This window comes from Danio rerio, chromosome 5 (genome assembly GCF_049306965.1).
Source record: "Danio rerio strain Tuebingen ecotype United States chromosome 5, GRCz12tu, whole genome shotgun sequence".
Lineage (NCBI taxonomy): Eukaryota > Metazoa > Chordata > Actinopteri > Cypriniformes > Danionidae > Danio > Danio rerio.
In genome coordinates, this window is record NC_133180.1 from 26,440,083 (window position 1) to 26,464,266 (window position 24,184).

The 24,184-nt window shown below is 36.3% G+C and overlaps 1 protein-coding gene across 11 annotated transcripts in view; it reads left to right on the forward strand.

Moving 5' to 3' along the window:
- The window catches only part of trpm3 (transient receptor potential cation channel, subfamily M, member 3), a 226,463-nt gene that overhangs the window by 1,462 nt on the left and 200,817 nt on the right, over positions 1 to 24,184 (forward strand). For 8 of the 11 annotated variants that reach the window (XM_021476467.3, XM_009301557.5, XM_021476469.3 and 5 more), the window contains exon 1: positions 14,610 to 15,140. In XM_021476467.3, coding sequence (XP_021332142.1) covers positions 14,964 to 15,140 — 177 coding nt within the window. In that variant the 5' untranslated portion in view covers positions 14,610 to 14,963. Of the gene's footprint in view, positions 1 to 6,695; positions 7,210 to 12,078; positions 12,142 to 14,609; positions 15,141 to 24,184 lie in introns of those variants that run through there. The other 3 variants (XM_073952174.1, XM_073952175.1, XM_068221439.2) reach the window with 2 other exon arrangements.

Below are 24,184 nucleotides of genomic sequence, written 5' to 3' on the forward strand. Positions count from 1 at the left end.
CACTAATTAATAACACTAATATTAAGGTAATATAAAAATTATTTTAAAAAAAAAACTCATTTGTTTCAGCTAGCAGTTTTTTTTGACTTGTATGGCACATTCTAGTTAACACAATAAATAAATAATATTATTTTTTTTGTATTTCAATAGATGTGCATAAATTTCATGAAATTATACATAAAGTATAAATAAAAATTTAACCAACATAATGAAATTGACTCAAGATATGTTAATGCCATTAGATACAAACATGGGTTCAGATGAACATCCTTTTAATACTGAATTATCTGATTTTGACATTTTAAATTTGTTAAAAAAAAATATAGATGCATACACTTTAATGAACAATGTTACCCATTGCCAAACGCATGGATGAGAACTACAAGTATAAAAAAAACACAAATAATATTTGATGACCATATGAGAAAGAAAGTTTAAATTACATTACCTAAGGAAAAATATTATACAGTCAAGCCCAAAGTTAATCACACCCCTGGACAATTTTGACTTACTTTTATTCGACCCACAAGGTTTTTTTTTTAAGCCAAGGAATTACACAGGCTTATCCCAAAAGTAATAAGACGATAAACAAAAATGAATAAAACCCTTTGCAAGCTGTCACAGTCTATATAAAAATCCAACGTTCAAACCATTTTAAATTGTCCCAGCAGTTTTAAAGCATCCTAATTACACTGATTAATTGGAAACAGCTGTTTTAATCAACTCAACAGGTAAAAAAAAAAAAAGACTTTCTCTGCTGTTAGTTTGTGGACAATCATTGCTTAGACAAAGGAGCTCAGTGAGTACCTGCGGCTGCACATTGTGGCTGCTCACAAATCAGGAAAGGGCTATTAGACCATAACTAAAAGTTTTGAATATCCAGTGGCTACAGTGCAAAGTATTATTTTAAAAACACTAGACATTCAGCACTGTGAAAAAACTCAGCAGACGTGGTCAGAATCCAAAAGTGACACATGTGCTGGCCAGGAGAATATTTAGAATGGTAAAAATAATCCAAAGATTACCAATAAGGTCAATATGACGAATCAGACAGTCCAACGAACACTGCACACCTCTGGCTTCCATGGACAGAGACCAAGGAGAAGATCACTTCTCCAAAGAATGCACACAAAAGCATGCTGGGCCTTTACAAATGCTCGTCAAGCCAATGAAGACCTCTGGTCGTCTGTTTTATGATCAGATAAATCAAAAATGTTACCGTTTGGCCAAAATGATGTAGGCTTCATTTTTGTGTAAAAAAAACAACAACAACAACCTTCAAACCTTATACACACTGGCTGTTTCTCAATATGAGTTCTTCAGCGGTCTTGTGTTCTCGTGTAACGTCATCATCATCTGCCAAAGTTCAGTTCCAATACTCAAGACCGCAAGTACAGAAGACGCGTGAAACTTCCCGGATGTGGTCTTGATATCGAGGACGCAATGATGCAGACTTGAGCACCCAACTCTCTCTGAAAGTCCCAGAAGTCATTGCGACTGGAGGTGGGTAGCATTTTATTTAGATTTATTATTAAAGTTCAGCGATATAACTGATTTACCTCAGGAGTTTACCTAAATAAAATGGTGAATATAAACATTACCATGCACATCTCAATAAAGGAATAAACACATTAAGGGTGTTTATTTGCTGAAAATCGTATTAAAATCTGTTTTATTTATATTGTGCAATATGTATTTATAATGTTTTTATGCATGGTATATATTTTGAAAAGGGGAAAAACAATAAATTGTTGTATGAAGGCAGTAATGTTTAAATAATTTTCCATTAAAACATGGGAAGGTCATGTGACCATCAGGAAGAACGCAGCATCTCATTTCGCACAGGACGTGTTTTCTGCCCTCGCAGTCTCCCGAGTTCGTTCTTCCGAGGACACCTGGCAAGACCAGTTTCCACAAGAACGCAAGTCCGTTTTCTGCTTTCTTAGAATTGAGAAACAGCCATTGTCAAACTGTCATGGTTCTGGGAATCTAATGATTTCAGTGGTGTTTTTCAGTCAGTGGATCAGGGAACCTAATTATAGTAAATGGCATTATGAAAAGGAGTAATACATCAACCTTATCGATAACAACAGGCAGTTTGCAGAGAAACTTGATCTTGGGCACCAGTGGACATTTCAGCATGACACTGACCCAAAACACACAGCAAAAGTGTGAAGAAATGGTTAGTAGACAAAAACATTAACATTTTGCAATGGCCTAGCCAGAGTTCTGACTTAAATCCAATTGAGAATCTGTGGAGGGAGCTGGCAGGGAGCAGGGTGATGGCAAGGATATTCTCCAACCTGAAAAAGTTTTAGCTCATGGCTTAAGATTAATGGGCAAAAATATCAATGGAGAAAAGCAAAAAGCAATTATAGGAAGCTTTTGATTGCTGTAATAGCCTATAAATCAATATTTCTATTGATTATTGAGAAGAGTATGAAAAATTTTGGACATGCCACTTTTTAATAAGATTTTTTCCCCAATAATACCTTTTGTACATCATCTTATTATCTTTTGCTATATGTCATTTTTTGAAGTAAAATACTGGTTGAATAAAAGTAAATGAAATAAAATTAAGTGACGTATTTGTAAATGATTCGAAGCTTAATAATATAAACATATCCTCTGCTATTAGATAGAAATAGGAATGAGATGGCATAATTAGTTAAAATATGTAATTATAATTTAAGTATTTTTTATCACTGTGCTGAATTAGGCATTATGTGGCTCAACACACTTCAGTTGAATTTTTAGAAAATTGCCCTACCCTGCTATATGGAGTATCCATCACACACTGTGGTGCAACAGGCTAGGATATTCCTTCACAGTGCAGGCATGGGGTTGTTAATAATTAAATGACTCAGAAAGTGACATAGGGGTGTGCTACTATGGCAACATCCTCCCCCCACAGAGGTGGCGCTTAGTGGGGTAGTGTAAATGTCGACTTCATCTAATGTCAATGGGGTTAGTCAAGTACATCAAACTGCTGGTTTCTAGAGGCACCTGGATTTTAAGGTTAGTCTTCTGGGTTTTTTTAATCCAGTATACAAGAAATAGGTCAGCAAGTCTTTGAGAGTGAATTCAGAGATCTTGCTAAAGGATGTTGAGATTTCTGACTCCTCTTCTGATAAGTGGCCCACAGCTTATTGAACCCCCAAATGGAGCTAGACAGTCAAGTGATTTCTCTGGGCACTCCACAGCTTTTCCTTACTATACAGTGCATGTCAGGATCTGCTCAAAACAGTGCCATAATCTTTGATGGCAGGTTTGAAATGATTTTGAAATCTTAGTATTGATATCATGATTTATTCTTTGTCAATATTATATTTCGGGGGAGTGTTTTAAACTGATTTAGACAATTGTGCAAAATATCATATTGCTTATTAAATAAAAAATATATATTTTAAGCAAATAAAAACAGCTTATTTAGAGTGATCACATTGATAGTTCATAAATATGTAAATTATTTAGAGGCAAGGCTTGCTCCATCTCAATAAGATACAGCAATATTTTAGAAAAAATATATTATGAAATTATTTTAAAAGATATCCAGCTATTTTGGTTTTACTGATCAACTGTGTGTTCATGCAATATAAGCAATGGACATTTGTAGTGGTGTCTTGTTGCCATGGAGCTTTTTAGGATTATTTGGATCGTTGATGGACTGTTTAGACCTGATGGATCCAAACATATGGGGCCTCTTCTCTGTATCATCACATCCCTCAGATGTGCTAAAGATTTTAGATGGATATAAACAGCCACACTCACAGTGCTGATTGGTTTTCAGGTACTTAAATGAGGATATGAGACCATCCCATGGGGGATCAATCACAACTCTCTTTCTATCTCTCTGCCACTCTCTCTCTCTCTCTCTCTCTGGCACTATTCCCCTCATCACTGTTAATTGACTCATCACATTATGGTTATTATAGAGCATGCCCATGGCTGGTTACACTCTTTACTCATGATAACCCCTTAGAAATGGCCCAGCCTTTTGATGGACTGCATTTAAGAGAATAAAAGCACAAAAGAGAGTTCAACTTAACACTTGGCCATTTTAAAAGGCTCATTTCACAGCTGTAAAACGCTTCAGTGTTATATCTTTCTTAAACACTTTGTGATCCAGTCTTAAATAGTTTCACCCAAACATAATTACTTCTGGCATTATTATCCTCACACATGTTGAGCTAAACATATGTCATTTAAAACTTGATTTTTGAGTTTTACTATATAGTGACATCAATTTAATACCAATCATAACACAAGGTTTTATCTATCTATCTATCTATCTATCTATCTATCTATCTATCTATCTATCTATCTGTCTGTCTGTCTGTCTGTCTGTCCGTCCGTCCGTCCGTCCGTCCGTCTATCTATCTATCTATCTATCTATCTATCTATCTGCTTGTCGGTCTGTCTGTTTTCTATCTTTCTTTCTTTCTAAGATTTGATACATATTACATAGTCAACATATCAATTACTGGTTTATGGTTGTTGTTTTTCTTATATTGCTTACACTCACCGAAGACTTTATGAGGTATACCTTACTAGTACTGGCTTGGACCCTCTTTTGCCTTAAACCTTCATGACATAGATTTAGCGATCCATATTTACATGATTGCATCATGATGTTGCTGAAGACTTGTTGGCTGCACATCCATGATGCAAATCTCCCGTTCCACTTCATCCCAAAGGTGCTCTATTGTATTGAGACCTGGTGACTATGGAGGCCATTTAGGACATTGTCATGTTCAGGAAACCAGTCTGAGATGATTTGCACTTTATGGTGGTTTATGGTTAACACTGTAGTACAAAGAATGGACATGGTCAGCAGCAATACTCAGGTTGGCTGTGGTTTTGCCAAGATACTCAGTTGGTTCTAATGGGAGGAGATGGATCCATGCTTTCATGTTTTTTAATGCCAAATTCTGACCCTACCATACGAATGTTGCAGCAGAAATCGAGACTCATAAGACCAGGCAACATTTATTCAATCTTCTATTGTCCAATTTTGGTGAGCCTGTGGGAATTGTAGCATCATTTTCCACTTCTTGACAGTAGTGGCACTCGGTCTGGTCTTCTTCTGCAGCTTATCCGTCTCAAGGTTGGACGTGTTGTCAGAGATGCTCTTCTACATACCTCAGTTGTAACGAGTGGTTATTTGAGTTACTGTTGCCCTATCAGCTCAAACCAGTCTGGCCATTCTCCTCTGACCTCTGGCACCAACAAGGGATTTGCACCCAGAGAACTGCTGCTCACTTGTTCTCTTTTTTTGGACCATTCTATGTAAACTAAAGAGATGGTTGTGCGTGAAACCTCCAGTAGATCAGCAGTTTTTGAAATACTCAAACTAGCCTGTTTGGCACCAACACCATGCAACGTTCAAAGCCACTTAAATCACATTTCTTCTTCATTCTGATGCTCAGTTTGAACTGCAGCAGATCATCTTAACAATGTCCACATGCCTAAATGCATTGAGTTGCTGCTATTTAATTGGCTGATTAGAAATTTGCATTGAAGAGCAGTTGGACAGGTATATATAAGAAAGTGGCCGATGAGTGTACATTTTATTAATATTACTAATGTAAGCCATATTATGTATAATGTCCTTAAATTTACTTCAAATATATTTTTAAAACAATACAGTACAATGCATGACTTTAAATTTGAGTAAAATAAAAAATCGGAAAAAAAATCATTTCTGAAAAATGAATATATAGTACTATAGTACACAGCATTTTTTTTTAGTGTGTTTACTCTGCTACATGAGAAAAAGTATAAAAATTCAACAAAACCAACCTGGAAATACGAGATTGTAATTATGTGATTGTGAGTAAATAACAACAGAATTAGTGAGTATTAATTTAGTTCTGGGTGGACTATTCTTTTAAGCTCTTGATAAGACTATATTGATATATAAATAAAATTACTCTGTAAATCTGTAATCTCGTCTGACTGAATGTTTGATCATCGGTGATCATTGTTTTTGTGCTTATCAAATATCCATGCCAGTCTGCTAGTTTTCCCTCTCTCTTACACGTGATCCTTTTGATGGAGGAGCATGGAAGCAAATGTGTTTTGTTCATCTGGCTCCTTCTAGCCATGACAGCCTCAGAGACAAGCCAAATCAAACCCGACCACCTCAATCCAAACAGCAGACAAGCCATGAAAACGAGAAAGATTAGAGAGGCTCAAAGGGAGAGAGGCATTGCGACGATGAACTTGAAAGCTGCTCTGCTTTTATTTCCAGTACTTTAAGCTAGAAATATAGTAGAAGAAATCTGTCAATGTTATCAGTAGATCGGCGGCCCTTGATCAGTGCATTGCAGTCCTCAGTCTCCTGTCATTTTCTAGCGCTCGCCATTTCTGTCAGTGGGGTGCTCGTCATTAATTCATTACGTAGAGCACACTAAATTAGCCCTCGTTAGCTTCCAACTGTTTGCTTTATTTTATTTGACATCATTAGCCCCTCAATAAGAGAGCATTTATAGCCCCCTCACCTAGCAACCTGCATCTGTGAGCAAGCAGGCAGGCAATGCTACCCCAGCCCCCTTTGCTCACCCTCGGCCCACACGCCTTTCCCGACCCCCCTGCCACCCTCTGGTCCCCACACCTCCCGTATCTCATTCGGAGAGTCAAACGGATGTCTGTGGCCCAGGTGCCTCCCCTGATGACGTGTGTCATGCGTTGGTGACAGGGCAACGACAGACATACACTCTCCTTCCTGCGCTCTCTCTCTCTCTCCGTAGACACTTATAAGTTCGGACACTTTTCCCCAATGAGCCACCTAGATCAGAGTTCAGTTTGCGAAGCTTGACTTAAAATGGATGCTGAAGGACCTTGCAAGCAACTTTGAGGTAGACAGCGGCCACATAGTTGTGTTGGGGTCTGACGCTGGGACCCAAGGACAACACATGGGAGATGTGGATGCCATGAACGCAGGGAACAGAGCCAAGGTAGAGACACTGATGTTAAATGAGTCCCAAGGTCATTGAAGGTTTTGTCTGATTGACTCAGTCTTGGCGCATGTGATTTTTAAACCAAAGCTACACTTGTTTGGTTCCTAAAACTTTTTTAGAGGCCTTTTGGGCTTTTTTGTGGCCTCGCTGCCGCCTTGAAACTTTGAACATCAAATCATTTGAGATAACAAGCTAAACCTTCTTAAGGGGAAAAAAGCAAGAACTGAGAAGAGGAATCATCAAACTGGTAAGAGACAGACTCTCTTTTATTTTGAAATGTTGCTGATTTTGTATATTTTACGCTCCTGTTAAAAACCAGCTCAACTTTTATCACTCAAGTTTTCAACTTCACTGATTTCTGACTAGTGCTCTTACAGTTTGGTATGGAAAGATGGCTACTGCTTTTGATCTTCAGGCTGATAATTAATAAGGCCGATTGGTCACCGTGGTATGCATTTGACTTGCGCTATGGTAAATAAATGATAGCCGTACTCATTCACCATCTGTTGGAAACTGCAGTGAGCACAGAGCAAGAAGGCATTCTACCATATGTCCTAAAAGGAGAAATCACTCATGTCTCCTTTTTATTCACTCACTTTCACAGATTTCTCCTAAGGCAGCTTATTGCATGTTGTGACACATTGACATACTTTTCATCTAGTCATTTTTTTAGAAACTATGATAAATGTTCAAACTTCTAACTTCTCAGGTATTTTAAAGGGCATATACTGTAAGTAGCTGTATATGTTACAGCAAGAGGATATGTTGAGCATATTTTGACGCTTTTTTTTTTTTTTTTTTTGCTTTATCAGTTTGATGATTAACTTCTGTGCCATAAAACCATAAAATTAGATTGTGGTTTGAAATGATAATTAGGGAGTTATAAAACCACTCACATTTTAAGTTGTGTGTCTGACAACCTGTGATTTTTGAGTGCAGTTGATTTCTTACATTTTCAGTAATCCACTTATTCTGATCCTGAGTATATTAATTTAACTATTACTAAAATAAGCCACATTGAGAAAGCACTGAACACTAAAGCAAAACTGGCTCTCTGTGTTTAGTTTTCTGACTTTAAACCAGTTAGAATGCATATTTGAAAAATCAGTTTTGTACCCAAATATGTGTTGCTAGTGTAGCTAATATCAGGCTTATGCAAACATCCCTGTACACACACATGCATGGCCACACACACACACCCACCTACTGACTTTGTTGTTGTGGAGCTTGAATTATTGATGGCTCCAGACTGCTAAAAAATGCATCCACAACCTTTTTATCATTCAACAATCAAGAACCAATTAGTCAGAGCAATCTGAAGTCTTCTTTAATCTTGACCGAGAGAGTGAACCATGTGTAATGAAGCTTGAAAAATAGACACCGGGATATGATTATCAGTTTTAGCAGGGAACACGGTTTTGCATATATTAGAGAAATTCTGTCAAGTGTTTTGTTTCGACATGATTTCTTTCTGTTTTGGGACTTGACAGATAGCAAATGAGCATGCACACAAGAAAGCGCAAGTTTGATTTGAGAGATAGAAGAACAACAATTATATACAGGTAGCTTTGTTTTGTCAGATTTTTGACTAACAGAAGAAAGTCTGCTCCATATTGCAGCCTATTTTCAAGCACTGCCATCCACCCCATAAAGAGGCTGTCTGGCCAATCAATCAAATTCATTAAGCTTTTTAAAAACAGTTATATCCAAATTAAGTCATACCGCTGAAACAGTGAAACAGCTGGGCTCTGAAATTAACAATTCTATTTTTCACCAATAATTGCAAACCTTTGAAGACAGACCTGCTGTGGGCTTAGTGGTTGTTAGTCAATGATGTTTCATTTGAAGCCTTTGTCATTTTAACGTTTTTGTTTTTCAACAGATGACTATAAAGAACACAGAACATTGCTCATTAAAATACTTTAGAGATTATTCAAACTCTTTAAACTTTAACCTTTTATGTTTAACTTTGCAGTTCCTAATAAAGAACTACCCTACCTATGATTCATGCGCAGAAAAATATTTCACCCTTAAAAATAAAGCTTATTAAAGCATGGTTTTGCTCCCATAATTGAATTTGTAAATCCCAAATGGAATCTTTCAGTGAACCACTCAAAAAGAGCTATACAAAACTTGTATACATGTATTTAGGGAAGTTTTACTAACTAATTTTGAGCTATGATTGATTGCGGCTGGTCTCGCATCAACAATAATTGACAAACCAATCAGATAAATCCAAGCCTATAATGAATAGAGCCCATTTTGTCGACCTTCTATATCTTCATTTTTGAACAATCCTCCCATCCACCCCATCTCCCCCTTTTTCTCTTTTACCAGGGGGAGCTCTCAAGACCTACCTGATTTCAGACTCCCTTCTATGCTAAATGACCTGGGGCCTCATGTATCAACGCTGCATATGCACAAAAACTTTGCGTACTCCAGGTTTCATTCTCAGAATCGCTCGCGTTTGGATTTACTAGCGATGAACTGAACGTGGGAATGTGTGCAGCTCCACGCCAGCTTTATTGCTGGCGTACGCACATTTTTTGTGCGTGTCTGTTTTATTTCCATTGGCGACTTCTAGAGGCAGTTGTGTTAAATTGCTCTCTACAAAGTGTCTGAGCCTTGCAATGGCAGCTGTATGAGACGGGTTCATCTAGCAGGTATATAAGATTTCCATACCATACAGTTAACCAGCTAAACATTAAAGCACAATTTGCAGCAGTCGCCTGTTTTCCCAATGTAATCTGAGCTATCTACTGCACGCACATTGCTATAAAGACACTATCTGAAGATGAATTTGCATACGTGAATCAGAAACATTTCCATTCAATAAATGTGCAAATAAAATATGATGCACTTATTAATGATTCCTACTTGTCTTTCTCGTGATAAATAGTTGGCAAAATCTGATAAGTATTTGGGGGAAAAAAGAAGAAAGCGTTCATCAGACGCTGGATTCGAACCGAGTTCATGCTCGAACGTGTCAAAACATATTGACATGCGTTTTACAAGCTGCGCCAGACTGTTCAAGGTGCTGCAAAATTTTACACCTATAAATCACACTATTTCTTTTCTTATTCACTCAGTGCGATGTTCAGACCCAACTGTGTTAACCGCATCAGCTAAACTCTCCCACTCTATTTTTTTCTTTTGTTGTTAATTCCGGAGAACAAACTTGCAAATAACACCGCTTTTTTCCGGTCTAACTCCGAAAGGAGCACCTACAATCCACATTCTGTTTAAAATTTCTCTTTTTGCTTGCTTTTGCCGTTGCTTTTTCATTGGGTTTTGCCAAAGTAGAGTCATTAGCATATTCATACGGGGGAGGAGGCAGGGAGGGGTTTTGTGCTCGTGTGATTTCCACGCAAGTCTTCGTACATGAGGCCCCAGGTGGGAGCCCTGGGCTCAAGTATCTCCGAGCTCAGGGTTCTCTCCCAGGACAACATGCCAAACCTGCAATTAGTATCAAGCAATAGCTAAGTGTGATCTCTTGAAATACTTATATACACCTTGTATACTGTATATAATTGCATATCCATCCTTTTCTGGAGAAAGTTACAACTTCGGTTTGATAGATAACGTTAGAGCAAGGCAAAAAGACTAAATAAATGAATTTTAAAAATTCATTTTAAAAATTCATTTTATTTAAATAATTTCAAATACAATGAGCACATGGTTAAGCTGTGCTGTTGTTTGTTGCCACAAACACAGAAACAATCAAATCCCTGGAAAGTACTTGTTTTGAACAAAAACATCTGTAAAGAATTTCCATATATGGCACCTTGTTACTTGCAAAGTCTGACAAGAGGATTGCAGCTCTTAGGTTGAAATACTCCCCAATAAGGATTTCATGGACAACCCTACCTTACACTTAACATGACTATAGTTAATGTGCACTCATCTGTTTTCAGTGCAGTCTCGGACTACTTTGTCACCTACCTATATTTTTAATGAGTGAGGCACTGAGGGAAAACTGTCATTGCAACACTATAGAGTGATAAAATTACAGAAAAAAGCGCTGTTTGGATTCAGAGGGTGGAAATAGAAAAAATGATATTAGTAGGAGTTAGAAAGGGCATCCATTTTCTAAGCAGGTGAATATAGAGAATGTTTTGCAATAACCAGCTTTTTAAATACACATTTATTCATTTGATCTCACAATTTGCTGTGATACATTAAATGTTGCACAGCCTTGTAAACGCAACTTGCTTTTCTAACGGACTGATTAGAAGTGTGCATTCTTGCAGAAGTTGCATAAAACCTGCCAACCATTTTAATGCTTACTAGATAGAGGGTCTATTGGAAGTACATATGGAGTGCAAGGCCAAAACTTACTAATTGAAATGTAAAATTATGATTAAATCAACCAAACGCATATATTTCTTAGGTATTTACTGTGATGCACATAGACTATATGCAATGCAAGTTCTTTCTCTACCCATCTTCTCTTTGGGCTTATTTTACTTTAGAGGATTTTTCAGTTTCTGTAAAATGACAGCCTATTTCTTCTACATGAAAATTGCTACTGGGATTTAATCAGATGAGTGGTTTACGTCTTCTCTTCCAGTTAACCCAGAGATTTCTGCCTTTATAATTTAATCATTTAACTTTTCATTAGAGAATATAAAATTCCAATTCTAAGCACTATAAGTATATCTTCCTCAGTTTATGTGTCTCTCTAAAGTCATTGCAGGCTTACACATTTAAAAGCTGACAGATACGAATGATAACTGCTTTTTATTGCACTGTAGCTGCAATATGATCATTACTTAGTCCCGCTTTTAATAATACAGGCCAAGATTTACCCTTGCCTTGTGTGATGATTTTCCTTCCCTTTCTTTCATTTTCCGTCTCAATCACAAGCCTGGTTGTGGACATATTTTTTTAATAACATTTAAAAACATTAAGCATTAGTTTGGAAGCTAATATAAAGTTGATGGGGTTTTTTTTCGCAAAGCGTCCTTTCATGAACTGCTCATCACAAAAAAAAAGTCAGTTCATGTTTTCTGATCTGAGATATAATAATATTTTAAAGGAAAGTATGTAGAATAATGAATTGTAATGTCACTCAATAAATTAAAAGTGAGTACTCTGTGTGTTCCTCATTAAACAGGACTCCATGACAAGGAAAGTTCAATCCCGGAGAGTTTTGCAACCTCTCTGCACAGAAATGAAGGTAAGAATTCACCTCTCTGAAACTGTACACATGCTTCAGTTAACCTTAAGTTTGTATCAGCAACATTTATATTATTCAAACAAAATGTCTTGTGTGAATGTCGCACATACTTGCTACTGAAATATCTGAAAAGAGGAAAAACAACCTCTGACTGATTTAATCTGTCACAAAATTGCTGGACTGAGCACTTAGTAAAGGGCATAATGGATAAAATGACACAGCGAATAATTGGAAATGATTGGCCTCTGTGAGTCAGATGTCCACAGGTTGGAGACAGATTTTCTATCTTTTCAAGCAGTCAGTGTAATATTAAATAATACATTTCACAAAAAGCTACAATGCATTTTGTTGTATAGTTGTAAAAAATAAACCCTGCAATTAAAAAAATATAATCTTAAAAAATATCAAAAGTTAATAAATCCAATGTAGAGAATTTTAAGGCCCTTAAAAAGTATATAAAAGTCTAAAATGCTTTTTTTTTATTACATTTTAAATCATTTTTGATTATGCAATATATGGTGTATGCTAAAGCTTGCCAGAATTAAATCTGCTAATATCAGGATGCTGTATAGTTTATGAAATCAACAAAATCCTGCTAGATTTGACATCATGCTGCCTTGTTTACTGCAGTAACCAAGGTAACACCATTATTTCTGCAGTTATATATGCTCCAACCTGCTGAATTAGCTAGATTAAACCGATTTTGATTCAGCATATGAATAATGTTTTAGTTTTGGATTAGTTTCTTACATTAATATTTAGTAAATATACTATAAGTTAAAAACTCCTGTGGAGACCTAAAGTGGATATAAGGTCTTTAAAAGTATGGAAAGAGCCTTAAAAAAAGGTCTTAAAAGGTTTTGAATTTCAGTCCCTGATTCCTGTATATTCTCTGAAACACCTTACATTACTCTGAATTGTAGCAGCTTCACATTTTTGTTTTTGATTTAAAAACAGAAACAAGAGATGTTTTGGGCTGCTAACCAGCCACAAGCTGTTGTTCTGGTCAGTGAAATTGCTGGTCTTATTTGTTTTCTGAGATATAACAAGCAGCTTTTTTAATAAAATACCTCGCTTACTTCCAAGTGTGATGACTCAGTATGTTGTGGGCTTTACACAAGGTTACATGCCGAGTCTTTTCGCTTAAACTTTTAATTAAACTTTTAGAAAGTCTTTAGAAACACGTTACTTTCTTACAGCTAATAAGACAAAGTCCACTGAAATATCCAAAAGCCATCACTAGAAACTTCACCTCTAATATAATATTATAAGTCTCATTTTACAAAAACAATCCTGTTCAATTTTATTGCTAGAATTCTAATTGTCTTAAAACTAAGTATTTTTATTTTTTAGCTTGACCAATTAATAATAAAGCTCTGACAGTATGTGCTATAATTGCTGCTTTGGTATATGTTTCACATTTTTTTTATAGGTTAGGCGTTGATGTAAACTGGAATGATAATGAACCAGCAGCTTTGCTGGACTAGTGTTTTCTTGTGGTAACCTTGGCAACTATGAGTGGGTGGGACTTACAAAACACAATATACAATATTCTAGATGTAAATAGGATCCATTGATTGTCAGGTTGTTTTTATCATGAATCAGTTTGTCTTCGATTATTAGTGTGTATCACTGTGCTATAATAGTACAATATTGCTACAATTTTGTGCAGATACATTGATAAATTGGATTGCCTTGATTTGCTTGTTTATACTGGGTATAGACCAATAGCTAAAGGGTGGAGAGACTCACTTCAAAACATTGATTACCTGTCAGAGAATCATCAATCGTGCATCCTCCACCGATTGCAATTTTCTACCATTTACCATGACTATTGACTGCATCTGATTGTGTATTTTTCCAGCATACACCGGTTATATTCAGGCTTTCCTTTTTAAATCACACCATACTCTTGTCCACGCAGTGGAAATTAGGCTTTTATCAGATCAGTAGGAGGATGTTCCTCAATTTCTATATATGTAAAGTAGGTCTGTTTTCCCCTGGTTGTACACATGACAGTGCAGAGATGTTTTCAAGTGAAGAACATCAAGTCTCTGACTCTTTAGTATCAAATATCACAAGGTAGTTAGTAAGGTATTAATTAACTAGGGGTCACATGTCAGTGGTAACAAAAAAAGGTCTCAAGATGTGCAGATCTTGGTGATTCACATTTCATGTTAGATGTATTAAAAGTTCTTAGCATTTTGTACTGCACCAGAGAGCGCATTCTTCTGTCGATTAAAACCAGTGTGTGTCCACAGGGGAGTAAGAGACCTGTAGAAACCTTCAGCTTTTGTTCTGAATAACTCTTTAATCTCCACAACAGCGTACGTCGAGAGTGGGCGACACGTGAGCTGTGAACTCTGGTAGTGAAGCAGATGAGAGAGAGAGATGTAACAGGCAAAGAGGGAGGGAGCAAAGGAGGGAGTGTGAATGAGGGTGGGGAGAGAGCGTGAGGATGAGAGCTCAGTTCCAGAGTGACTTGCTTTGCCTTTGCCCGCTCAGTTTGAAGACATCAGGAGGCTGAGACCGGAGAGGAACCTTGCAGGCGGGGCTGTACTGGCTACGTATGATTTTTTTTCTTGAGTCTTTCTCCTTCTGCATCTTTCAACGGATTGTAGATTAACTGAAGCAGCGGGACCACATGCAACAGTGTAGAAGCCAAACTCCCACCACTTCTTTTGTGTCTCTATTCAAGAAAAGCTCAGGAAAGAGATGACCTGACAACTTGCGGAGAGTTTTAGAAGAAGAATCATCATAGTTTAGGGCTGCTCGTTTCCGTGGTTTTTCATACCAGTGTCATCAAGAAAATCTTATAAGTTATGACAAAAAGAAAATGGGAGGGGAGGAGAGAAGGCTTCAAGGTAAGCTCCACGAGGGAGGAGGCACAGGGGCCTGGACGCCCCTCCACCAGAGGGCGCTTCTCCGAATCTTGGAAGAGACTGAGCTCCAGACAGGGGTCTACCAAGAGGTCAGGACTGGCCTCCCAGCAAGCTGCGGTAAGAAGTGGAAGAACACTCTACTTTCTTGAATTTAGAGTACGGAGGGTGGGAGCACAGGGAGGGACTGCTGGTGAAAAAGAGGAAGAGCAGAGAATGAAGGCATGGGATCACACAGAGATAGAGAGAGGGGTGCAGGAAAGAGTCTGGCTTAAGCAGGTGGGAATCTAAAGGTCCTCTTCCGCCTCAGAGTATGTGAGTGGAAAGTTTTTAGGATGATGCTTGCAGATACACAGAAAAGCATCAGCAAAAAAAAATAAAAAATGGGTGAAGCTATTGTTGCCTAGATGTGTATCACAATGAGGTGTTCTCCAAAAAAACGTGTGCCAGTTTGGAAGCTTTATTAATGTTGTCTGATGTGAAATGATTTGTTACTTCAGGCCATAGAAAACTCCATGTGCTACATTGGGGAAATCATTTTTTGGTTTTCAGGCATATAGCAATTCCAGCAAGAAAACTTCATCTGTAGTTTATGCTGATTTGGAGTCAATAACAGTTGATTAGCACAGAATGAGGGAAAGCTCAGTGGGTCAGTTGTTGCTAAGCACAAGAGCTTGCCCTGAAGCACGCTCTAAACCATCTGTCACCCAGAGGACTGATTCTTTGACTACTTTTTTGCCAAATCCAGTTGCAAAGTTTGAATTACTTAGCTAGAGGGATAGATTTTGTATTTTATGAAATGTGAGTTAATCCTTTGAGGACATTTACATTTTGAGATATAATATACACAAAAAATATACCCCATATATATGGTTACCTTGGAATTAAAAGGTTCTATCTGCATTCTGAATGATTTTGAGATATTGAGCTTCAAAGTTTTAGCATTCCATATCGCAGACAGTATGTGTGACGTTTGTTTTTTTAAAATAAAAAATCTTAAAATGTAAAAAACTTATAAAAATCATCCCATAATGTAAATAAGTTGTCATTTAATAAGAATATGTCAATTACTCAATTTTGACAAAAATGTCAAATAGAACCTTATAACTCAAAGGTGACGATATATCTAAAAATGTGTTTAATTTTGAGTTACAGAGCAAAGTGACTTACTGTATCATACAGGATTATAAATTTGCTGAATTAACACATATAAAAACATTTACTGGTCTTGTACATACATTTTGATTTTAAAATTAATAGATTTTTTTTGTTATTTGGTTTATTTATTTAATTTTTTTGATGAAAAAAAATAGGCATATTTGCTATAAAGGTACTGTTATCAATTTGTCGGGATAAAGGTTTTGTTGAAATATCAAGAATGATGCAATAATAGAGATTGAGCCGATACAAAAATAACTGACAGTATTTTTTTCTTCCATCATATTAATGTGTATCAATTCATAAATTGTTATACTGTACAATAAATGATGATATGATGTGAAATTCACATAAAGTGATAGGTTCTGTCATAATTTACTCATTATACTTATTTCAAGCCTTTTGGTATTTCTTTCTTTTGTTAAATACAAAAGAAGAAATTTTGAAGAAAGCTGGAAACCTGTAACAATTGACTTCCATAGTATTTGTTTTCCTACCATGGCTTTCAGCATTCTTCAGAATATCTTCTTTTGTGTTCAACAGAAGAAAGAAACCCTTAAAGGTTTGAAATAAGTAAAGAATGAGTAAATTATGACAGAACCTATCCCTTTAAGTGAATTTCACACGTCACATCACCATTTATTGTTCAGTATACCAATGTAAGAATTGATACACAATAATGTGATAAGAGAAAAAATATTGTCCGAAATTTTTCTATCGGCTCTATTATTGAAGTTGCTCTATTATTGCAGAATTACATCATTCTTGCAACTTCAACAAAACCTTCATCTGATGTACAAAACATTCATCTTGATGTTTGTATGTAAAAACAATTAGTTTAAAGATGATCATATATTAGCGTATATCCATGTCCCATATGGCAAGGTTATGTTCGTCTACATTGTATTTGCATTTGAGCAATATATGTATTATATACCCATACAGTAAGTATTTACTATGTGCTTCATGTCTGAACTCTCTTGTGAAATACTACATTAATAATAACAGTATTGTCTTTAAGTGGGAGGAGGTGAGATATTTGTGGTCATGTTGCTATAGAAACGACTCTGCTTTGTGTATCATATGGATTGTTTGTGATTCACACCTTCATCAACTTTAAAACACTTTTTTTTTTAAATAAACTGACAAAATTCATTGTTTCGGAGACTTTGACGTTGAAGTGTAAGCCATTTCAACAAATTTAATAAGAGCCTTTTTGTAAGGCGCCTAATGGAGATCCAGGGTAAATAAATAACAGACAAATAAGAAACACATGGTCCAAAAATAGAGGTGGACACATTAATGTGTCGTACTTGAGTTACACTTTGATGTTTGAAATTTGTGCAGTTATTTGCTACTGTTCGGGTGCTTTCATAGTTTGTTTCAGGTCAAAGAGAATGAGTTTTACATTCTTTTACATCCCAACTTGGAGGAAGTTTGCTTTAATGTTTGGAAGGACAGACATTAAGTGGAAGTACAAACATTAAGGAGCATGTTTGTACCAACACAAATACTCCAATAGAATAATTGTTCTAAAACATGGTCTTGTTCCAAAAGAGGCTGAGAAGAATGTGTGGACACACACCTTGGCAACTGTAGCTTAGAAACAGTCATTGGTCTATCTTTGTTTCTTTAAATGGACTTGTCTTATTGGGAGGTGTTAAGAATGATAATGCGCTAGTATGTTATACTACTGTACAGTGCAGTAAGTATAGAAATTCACAATCAATATGTTCTTCAATAAGCTACATGCAGTTTGAGACCTGATGAAATTTTTCTGGACTTTAGGTTTTAAGAGAGAAGTGTAACTTGTGAATGATTAAGAGTAGGCTTACAGTAGTTGCATCCCTGTTCATTCACTGTCTGAAGTTATTCTACCCTAGAGTCACCAGATATCCCAGTGTCCCATAGTGTTTAACTACAAAGATTAGTTTATGACATTCATGTTGTCCATAAACTTATTGTGCCTGGTTGGTGTTAAGGCAGTATTAAACAGTATTATGCTGGGCAACTGAAAAAGGAGCGGATCACAGTTTGGAATGAGCCGTTATAACCTCAGGGGGCTGATTTTGTGCTACCACCACAGGGCTTTAAGCCTGGCGGATGTGGCTTACTTTGGTTGTTATAGCAACTGTCGCACATATCGCCCTGCATGTTTACAGTCGACTTTTCACTACAGTTACAGATATGTCAGCAGAGTTCATATGCTTTTCGAATTGGCATAAATTATCAAAAACCTGTAAATTATAGTGATTTCATCACTTTCTGTCAACTCGATACCGATTTTTTTTCTTTAATATGACAAGGTCACAGTCCTGATTAACCCTAACAAAATGTCCCATATTCAATATAAAGGTTAGAGCTAGGATAATACATTTTTCACAGAAACCATTTGTTATGCTTTTTGAAAGTTTCTTCAGCACAACAATCATCCATTAAACCTTTTATTCAATTCTAATAATTGCAGTAATTAAGTTAAAATAAATTACTTCACTATTTCTTCTGCCTTTTCTTATAAAACAGTAAATTCTTAAAATACTTGGATAACACTAATCATATTTTATGCCAGCATTGGAATTTGGTTACTGTTACTAAACGGCTTACACACCATTGCAGAAACATGAAAAATGTAAATTGCCATTGTGTGTAAATTGGAAAGCGTGTGGGTGTTTCCCAGCATAGGGTGTTACAAGTTAGTTGAGTCGTGGGGCTTGGTTGCCAGTAAAACATGTCAGACTAATTTGTGTCTGCTGTGGCAACCTCTGGTAAAGAACGGAATAAGCTAAAGAAATGTCTGTGAGTGACTGATCGAGTGTTTTCATTTGTTCGTTTGGGTTATTCCATCAGAAAAATAGTGCTGTGTAGTCTAAAATGAATGCAAAAAAGTGACATGGAGTTTTTTATTTTGTGCCAAAAGCTATATGTGGGTTTTGGAGGAGTTGTACCTAAAAGGCGAGAGCTCTGATTCTGGATGTTCAGCTACAAATCAGTGTGCGAAAATCAAAAACAAATGACATGAGACAAGAGAGAACAAAAACATGCCAGCTGTCATTATATTGCACTTCTTGCATTATTGTAAGTTATATGGATATTTCAGATTATCAGACAAATTTACACAAGAAAAAATACTTTTGTGCTGACCAAGAAGTACTATGAAAAGGTACGCAAACGCTTTGTTCACGATTTGTATGTGTGCAGCACTAGTTTTGGTTTCACTTTGTAGATTGACAGTATATAGCCTACTAGAGGTTGACTGATTCAGCAAATTGACATTTAAACAAATCTTTGAGTAACTATGAACAATTGATTTCACAATCCTTGTAAACTTAGACAGATCCAATGTGAGATATTATAAAGTGTGAATTTGTGCCCCGTATGATTGTGTGTTGTCTATGTCATGGTCTGTCCGTGCAAGTTGTATGCTGACAGAGTTTAGTTTCACTGGAGACGTGAGATCGATAAACTTTAACCTTGTGATTTAAAAATTATTCTGTGCTTTATGCATTTGTCCACTGTCATATTCATGTCATTTTCGCTGTGTGTTGAAAAACAAGTTGGTTAAATTCCTTGCATTTATATGAGAAAAATATGAATCCCAATGCATAAAAAACTTCCTAGAATATTGGGTGCCTTGTTTAGTTACTTTTTATTTATATTATTATTAAATATTTATTAACTTGGTGAAAAAATTGTGAATCTTTTAAAGTAGTGTTTCTGAAATAGTGGGTCACAGAACTGTTCTGAGTGACTCACAGATGACACATTGAGTGTTTTTGTAATGCATGCCTCGACTTTGAAAGACATTTGATGACGCTTCTCTCATATGCTTGAGAAAAACACAATTTTATATAGGACAAGATATGTTTATCCAAGCAACTAGCTCTTTATCAATGAGAGAAATCCGGAAAGCGATGAAGCTCGACCGGTTTCTATGGTGACGCATCGTGGAGGACCTACTGTAAACGCCTTCCACTTTTATGAGTTGGGAACATGAATGCACTGTATGCTGTTTACCTTCCCAGGTAAACACAGCTCAAATTTATTTATTATGTGTTATGAAATAAAAAAATCTCTCACCAAAGGAAAAATAAACTTTCACAACCTGTCAGCTGTTACTGTGCTCACAGCAAAGCAACATACTGTAGCACATCTATGCAGCAGTGCACACTACATCACTTTATTATAAATAAAGAGCAAAGGAAATACCATGCAATTTACTTTTAAACACATGTGACAGCTCATGTTACTTTACTAATACTATTTTATCAACAAAAACAAGTTATCTTTTCATTTATTTGTATGTTTTACATTTATATGTACTGGTGCTTTCTTAATGACCAGGGATATAATTGTGGGTCCATGCTCAAACCAGTGTATGTTTGTTTACTTTAGACATTTTTAAAATCCGTTTTCAATTAATTAAATTTAAAATTTAATTTTAATTAAAATCAGATGTAATTATTTGCGCTGCTTTATCACCGTTGCAGAATAATTGTAGAAAACTATAATCCTTTGACCTGCGTCTGTGCTCCTCTCCAGATACGTGCCACATTTACATGCTGCATGTCTGGGTCATTGAGCAGGTTCTGGTACTGGTGTCAAAGAGCGATGAGCACGATCAAGCTTTATCCGTCCGGCTTTCCTGGTGATCTTCAAGTAATCATGGAGACGTCTTTCTAAGAAATGAACAGAATCACTGCCCTCTGTTCCCTCTGGCAGCCCGAATAAACACAAATTACACCTGCGCACGCAGTTCTCCAATCATCAATAATGGCTCACATTTCACTCACTTTTTTTGAAGATCAGTAACCGTAGTCTGCAGAGATTCTGTTGAATTTTCCACACTGAATTTTCCTTTCTTCTGCCTGGCCCACGCATTTAACCAAGGCTTGGAACTGAACTGTTTGGATGTTAATCGCGGCTAGGACAGTATCCACGACGCAATTGTTGTTTGCTAGTTTCAGCTTGGTGCACTACTCTGTTTAAATAGCAAATGCATTTGCTCTCAAATGTGCACCTATACGTGTTCTGGTCTAAAAAAGCACAGTATTTTGAGGCGCATTGCTGAAGCGTTGCTATTTTGAGGAACTAAAATAGACTGTTCAATAGACCAGATCAAAGCAGGTCTATAGGTCTACAGATGCTCTGTTTAACTGTTTTCTAGCTAGTAAAGTGTTCAGTTTTTCCACTTCTAAAGTCGGCCATGTAAATAGCAAATGCGCCATGGTGCGATGCAACAACTCTTAAAGGGAATGGGAGATGAGACTCTGATTGGTTTATTCTCAAAACACACCTATAACTCATTAAGAGAATAAGCTCAACCCTCTTAGACCAGACGCCACGGCGCAAAGCAAATTTTTCCATCCTTAAAATAGCAAAAGTGGATCCTGACACGCCCTTAATGCTTTTGTGCTCTGCGCTTTAGACTTTGAGCACGGATTCTCAAAATAGAGCCCTATAAGTACAATTAAGTCGACAAAATATTGGCCATTGACATTAGCCTTCAAAAAACCCATAAAGGTGACCACTACAGACTACTGCCACCTGTGGGTATAGAAATACACATCCTCTCATGCACATGCAGAACGTGCATTGCTTTTTAATCAGCTGTCATCCATTTGGTGTATTCACATTAGGGATGCAATGACACCATTTTTATACAAACCGATAAGAGTACGAGTATTTTAATCTGTGTACTTCCTACTTCAATACTTCATTGATTTGGTTTCTATAAAGTGTATTTGTTCAATTTTTTTAATGTAGCAAGGATAAACACAAAAATGTTTTAACAAAAGACTGTTCTAAGCCAAAAATATGCACACATTGTTGATAACCCTGCGAATCCAGACCTTATCTATTAATAATTAAGGACATTTAAAGGACTAGTTATCCTGACATGCGTCCACGACTTTACACATTACACAAATTGTGTGCAGTGAAGTAAAGTTACCTTTTAGAGTCTCTTTCTTGGCATTGCATATTGGGGATGCATAAAACCCTTTTATGCGTGAATCTTTCCAGCACTATGATATTCACGAGTCCTGCTGTTAATCCACGGGTCAGGTAATCAAAAAAGTTGGCTACTTGATGTTTAACTATGGGTGGGTCGCGAGTAGATAAGATTCATAGCCATAAATACACAATGCATAGGCCTATTCTTATTTTAAAAATCACACGACAATCATCTCACAATGTTTAATAATAAATAATCGTATTGTTTATTAAAACAAAAGTAATTTAGTACTGACAAGCCAATTGCAGAGAAACAAAGCAACTATCGCGGCAACTGCAGTAATCAATTTTTGCCAAGTTCAGCTCTTTTTATTATTATAATGCGTTTAATGTTGCAATATCAATATCCAAAAACAAAAGTTTCTTCGTCTGTCTGGTTATATTTCGGCTTTTAATTGACTGAAAAGTTAATTTAGATGAGCCAATATTTCAAAATTGCTATAAAGTAACTGCGACGTGCGGCCACACATTGAATATGAGGTCTGATCTCATCTCGCTCTTGCTGTCATCCAGACATTGATACAGAGACGCCACACAAATCAAGTTGCAAAACTGAGGCTGGTACCAGCTAGCAGTTAGGATCTTTGTGAAATCTATCAAAATACAGCACTGAAATTAACAGGCATAAATGTCTTTGAGCCAAAAAGTCTATCTGTAGGACATTTGTATAAACACAATAAGAGCCAATGTTATGTAAAAGTTGTGTCGCCTAATAATTATATTAATTCTAATAAAATTAAAACCAAAATAAACAATTCATTGCATTTTTCATTTGACAAAAAATATATGGAAACGAAAAAAAAAAATCAAAGGGGGGCTAGTTTGTATTAATGCGTTTTAATATTGATAAAAATATGCTTAGCCTATTTAAGCTTAACGACCATTCAAAAAAATGTTATTTTACCGTATACTGGGTTATAATTTTTATTTTACAATAAAAACTAAATGTAGCAGGTCTTGCTGTCATTTGAAAAATGCAATTCATAACACACCAGAGGGCCTATAGTCTATGCAGTGTGTAAACTTACCGTTTGTCAATAGTCTTACTGCCCACCATGTTATTGAACTCCAATATCTCTGATGGAGATTACGTTACCCAATAGCCTATATTAACTTAAAAGATTTTAAAAATAAAAAGCATTTTAAAAAACGAAACAACAGGCAAATCGCCAACAAATAAGACTGGCCCTCGTGGTGTTCAGCACCTGTCATTTTGCCAGTGTGCTGTGTAGTGTGTATAGCACCCTGTCAACTGCCGCTGGTGAGAGAAAGAGAGAGCGCGCGTAAGAGCTCAAAGCCAGCATATAACCAAATAACCAATACTTATCGAAATATTTATACAATAACATGTTCATTGAGATTGTGTGATCTGTATAGGCTGTCTAATCTTTACAGAAGCTGTAAACTAACGCGCCTGCGGTGACTGCAGATGTTCAGCTCTGACTAGAAGCTTTTATTTAGTCCGTAGACTTGAGTTTTTTTTACATAATGTTTTATTACTTAAAATTTCTTTTATTTTTTATTTATAGTTTATAAATAAAATGAGTGCTAGCTTGTTTAGCTGTAATCATTATGCAAAGATCATATTTCATATTCGGTTTATTGATCAGTAGCCTAAAGATTCCTTAATAATGTATTTTATAAAGGGATTGTTTATAAGGACTAAGCTATTAATATATAATATATTAGGCTTATTAATACATTAAAACATTGAGGTCAGGTTGGACAAAAAAGATCACATCCATGTAGTAAATTACTGTCGAGTGGTATCGTTGCGAGTATGAATATTTTAACCAAGTATCGACCTGATACAGGTATCGGTATCGGTGCATCCCTAGTTCACATGAAGCTTTTTGATCCAGACACAGCTGATGCAAGGAGACAAAACAGTTTGTTTTCATTGCCGCTTGTTCTTTGATGTTGGCTTGGTGTCTCCTGAGCTTTGGGATTTTAAATCTAGCTTGCTATTGCTTACTTCTTCAAAATTGTATTAA